Source organism: Saprolegnia parasitica, assembly GCF_000151545.1.
Source record: "Saprolegnia parasitica CBS 223.65 unplaced genomic scaffold supercont2.230, whole genome shotgun sequence".
NCBI lineage: Eukaryota > Oomycota > Saprolegniomycetes > Saprolegniales > Saprolegniaceae > Saprolegnia > Saprolegnia parasitica.
The window spans coordinates 19,152-23,304 of NW_012156624.1; the positions used below are offsets into that span (position 1 = coordinate 19,152).

General features: G+C 59.0%; 3 protein-coding genes across 3 annotated transcripts; 1 reads left to right on the plus strand and 2 right to left on the minus strand.

The window, feature by feature from the left end:
* Nucleotides 1–207: 207 nt before the first annotated feature.
* On the plus strand, nt 208–561 carry SPRG_16042 (hypothetical protein; the record flags this gene model as incomplete). Its single annotated transcript, XM_012355334.1, has 1 exon — nt 208–561. A coding segment is annotated over exon 1 (255 nt), but the record flags the coding sequence as incomplete, so codon positions are not given.
* A 649-nt stretch (nt 562–1,210) lies between these two features.
* Nucleotides 1,211–1,371, minus strand: SPRG_16043 (hypothetical protein; the record flags this gene model as incomplete). The annotated part of the gene is given in 2 exon segments (XM_012355335.1): nt 1,211–1,268; nt 1,277–1,371. Coding segments are annotated over 2 exon segments (153 nt in total).
* Nucleotides 1,372–3,044: 1,673 nt separating this feature from the next.
* Nucleotides 3,045–4,141, minus strand: SPRG_16044 (hypothetical protein; the record flags this gene model as incomplete). The annotated part of the gene is made up of 3 exons (XM_012355336.1): nt 3,045–3,852; nt 3,898–3,990; nt 4,016–4,141. Coding segments are annotated over 3 exons (1,027 nt in total), but the record flags the coding sequence as incomplete, so codon positions are not given.
* Nucleotides 4,142–4,153: the final 12 nt, after the last annotated feature.

Consider the following 4,153-nt stretch of genomic DNA (forward strand, 5'->3'; position numbering starts at 1 on the left):
CACTACAAGCACCTCAGTGACGGTTCATCGAGATATAATGGTACGTACAAGCTTGGACGGGGCAGGTAGTGTGCATGCACCATTGCGTGACGTAAGCCTCGACCGTCGACTTGACCCGTTGCACGTCCTGGCCATGCTCCAGTCCGTAGAAACGGGGCTCGTCGAGATCGCCTCGGTGCGGGAAGGGGCGGGACGATGGCGTTGGATCGCGGCGACGACGTCCCGAGCGATCGCTTCGACGACCTCCGGATCGTTGTTGACCCCTCGGCTTCGGCGCGGGACGACGGCGGGACGATGACGTGCGATGGCAATCGCGACCGTCCGAGCGATCGCGGCTTGCACATCGTGGTTGCATGAGCCGAGGTGGCAGCGTGGACGTGGCGACGGACACGCCGTCGATGCCGGCGGTCGAGACGTTGCCCATGGCGTTGATACCGGTCACCGTGCTGCCTGTGACAACGGTGGCCTTGCCGGACGTGTGGTTGGCCACGCACGCGCTGTACGGCGTTGCACAGCGCGTGTGGTCGACGTTGTTCTTGGTGCGGGAAGAGTCAGCACGAGGTGGTATTGAAGAGGAGTGAAAAGAGCCGACCGCTGGGGCTGAAGAACACCAGGGCAGCTAGCTGACTTGGTACTACTATCAAGTCAGCTGGTGTTCTTCTGGTTCATATCTGGATAGTACTACGTACGTACGGTGGCGCCATGTATGGTGGCGCCGTAGCAAAGCCGACAAAGCCGACGAGTGGGCCACTGCGCACAACACTGGCAGAGCATCCCTGTGGAGGCCGACTGCATACTCGATATGCATCAACTGCATAAACTAGATTCAATAACTTGAGAAGGCGCGTGCACAGGAGTGCGCTGGATGCCAGTGGCCTCGCTGCAAAGAGAATGCGTCGTCGCCAGAGAGAAACCAGTGAGTAGGCACTCTTGTTGCGCACAAATAGGCGCTCAACTCGGTGCGAAGCATCGAAAGCGCATGTGTGCATGACCATCTTGGCGCGCGTAACAATCCGAAGTTCCAAGTCCACCAAGTGTCCACCGCCGTGGCAGCTCGCCGTGGCAAGAGCACCCAGACGATGCGCAGTCGGTATCATGCTCGCTCTCGCCGCCATTGCTGCGTCGGCGATCGCGCAGAGCCCGTGTCCGTACAGCGAGATCGTTCCCTTTGGGTCATCGCACTGCGGGAGCGCGTCGCAGGTACTACACTTTACGCCGCCGCGCGCGCTGCGGCCGCGAGTGCGCTCGTCGTCACGTGCCACTCACGGCTCCGTACGGGATGACCCGAGGCTCTTGGTCCCAGAAGGGATGAAGGTCCATCAGCTGCGTGTTCTCGTCGTCGATCGGCCAGTCGCCCCACTCCTCGGCCATGACGAGCGAGTTGTCGACTGGATGCGAGATTCGAACTGCTGTTTCGCTGCACAGACACTGTTTGAAGTACAGCGTTTGCAAGACACTGTATGATCCAGCAGCCAGTGTGCTTCTGGGACTGGAATCGAATCGCTCTACACTGCAACTACAAGTGTGCGATGACGATTAGGCTACGTTTGCTCCAAGCTAGGACAACGAGATAAGATAGGATAGGATCGGATAGGATAGGAGACGTACCTGCGATGGATAGCAAAAGAGTAGCAGCGGCGCCAACCCGAGCAACGTCACCACCTTCCACCGTGGCAGCGATTCTGCCACGTCCACGCGCACGAGGGTATGTTTCATCTCTTGCCAGAGCCGGGGCCGGGTTGGCAACTGCTGCTCCTCTTGTGTGCCAATGATTTTCCTTCTCGCGGTCTGCCTACCAAGGGAGAAACGTGAGAGAATGTGTTTTACAATGCGAGAGAAATACCTTGTAAATCCCATGGACGACGGGAAAAGGAGCGCACGGACGGGGTCGAAGCGCGGGCCGTTTGCTTACGAAGCAGAAATCCACCGACTGGACAAAAGGCGCTCGACAGAATGTGAGCGCCACCATGGCATCCAAACAGTTGCAAAATGCAAAAAAAGGGCACAGCAGTGGTGTAGAAATCGGTCGCTTCGTGTGTACCTGCGAGCGAGCGTCGACGCTAAACCACGATCCATCGCTAATGTCATCTAGCCACACCAAAGCAGCGCACTGGCCTTGCCCGACAAGGACGGCTTTTCTATCAAGTTGATATTAGAGCCAGCGAACATGCACCGTTTCGTACAAAGAGGTGCTCATTTGAATCCCAGTGGCACGGTCCATATCCAGAAAAAGCGCACCGACCTGACGCTTTTCAAGTGCAACGTGACCTCGTCCTTCACACTTCAAAGGGTACTCTCAAACCAGCTACCAGTATTATTCAATGGACGGACGCTGAAGCTCCTTATAGCAGTGACGGCGGGACTCTTGGCCCCGGCCACTTTAGAGCTGTGCGACTGCGTCTCGTGTGTTTGCCTCGGTTCTTGAGCGCGCGACGCGACGCCTGAAGCACGAGCGTAAGCTTACTCCAAGAGCAACGTCGTTTTTAGCATATCGGTAGTCGCACTTGGTCGTCGCCCGCGCCTGCTTCGATACGCCAAGAGGTCCTTTCTCTGTTGCGAGCCACTGCGACTGACCAAGTGCTGGTGCCAACTCCCACGCATCCAGGCGTAGCGCTACGTATGCGAAGATGGCGTCTTTGAGTTAGTTTTTGTTCATTTGATTTCAACGCGAACACGTTTGATTGATTGATTAAGCCACTGCGGGAACGTACCAGGTGCCCGGAATCGTGCGCGCTGAAGAAGCTCACCACGTCGAGCAAGAGGAGCTGTCGGCGTAGTCTCGGCGCCGCTTGGAGAGCGCGCCATTCGCAAATTGATTTTTTGCATTCATTTAAATTATGGGACCCCAAGGGCTCCTAGCGCCGACGCGCTGCATGTATGCAGTTTTGACGACGGAAGCGAATGGCAGCAGCGATGATCGCGCGAGCCCTTGCGTCAAGCGCACCGCCGCGGGTGCTGGGCGAGCAAGAGCTGGTAGCATCTACCTCCGAGATATTGCAGTACGAAGGACAGGCGCCATCAAATAGAGGACGAATGGCCTCGACTTAGTGGGCCAGAAACACCACGTACTCGCATTGGTACGCGACCCACTCGGGGTGGTCGCAGTGGCGCCGGACGTCGTTGGCACCATACGCGTGGTCGATTACATGGCGCACGTCCATGTGCGGGGTTTCCAGAAGGAGGCTCAGCGGCACGTACGACACGGGCGACGGGCGGTACCCACTGGCGTCGACCCAGTAGCTATGTCCGATGACACCCGCCCACGCGCTCTCGGGGTCAATGGCCTGTCGACGGACGCCAACGACCCGCAACGCAGCCTCCAGCAGCGTTATCGTCGGTGCTAAAAGCACGGACGTGCGCAGGAGCGCCATGACCGCGCCCCACGACAGCGCCAAGAAGAGATATTCGTGCACCATCGAGAACCCGGGCAGCGTCCGTCGGAGCTTGCAGAGCTCGGCTATCAGAAATGAGAGTAGCGAGAGTGGGAGCGCGCCCAGAAGCACCGTCGTCACCAGATACCCGCGCGTTTGAATCGTGACGCCGGGCAACAGGTCCATGTAGACAAGGGCGAAGAAGATCCACGCAAAGGACGCAAGGCTAACGACGCCGTCGAGGTGCCCGAGGCTGTCGACGCTGCAGCTGTACGTGGCGTCGGTCGCCATCTCGTCGATCGCGGCGGCCCACGCGCAGCGAATCTTGGCGGCGTCAATGTGCCACGCGAGGAAGCTCACGAAGCCCACAAACTTCATCGACGTCCGGTGGTGCATCCAGACCATGCAGCTGATGTTGGCGTTCGCGACGCTGTAGCGCCGCTGCGGCTCCGTGTTCTTGGCGGTGTTTTCCGCGAGCCAGCTTCGCAGCCGTCGCAGGTAGAGGCAGATACAAACGCTATAGTACCCATACCCGAGGAGCGAGAGGAGCGCGATGAAGTTGAGGATCATGGCCTCGTCCCCGTTCGAGTACGTGACGACGATCCGACGCCCTGCGTGCCTGCGCGAGCATGTCCATGACGTACGACGGGTAGTCCGACTGCGGCGCGCGGCCACCGACAAAGCACGCGAGGATCGCGACCGGACTCGCCGTCTGATTGGCAATCACCGTGCGACGGACGCCATCCGCCGAGAGGTACGTCACCTTGACGCTGGACGCGCCC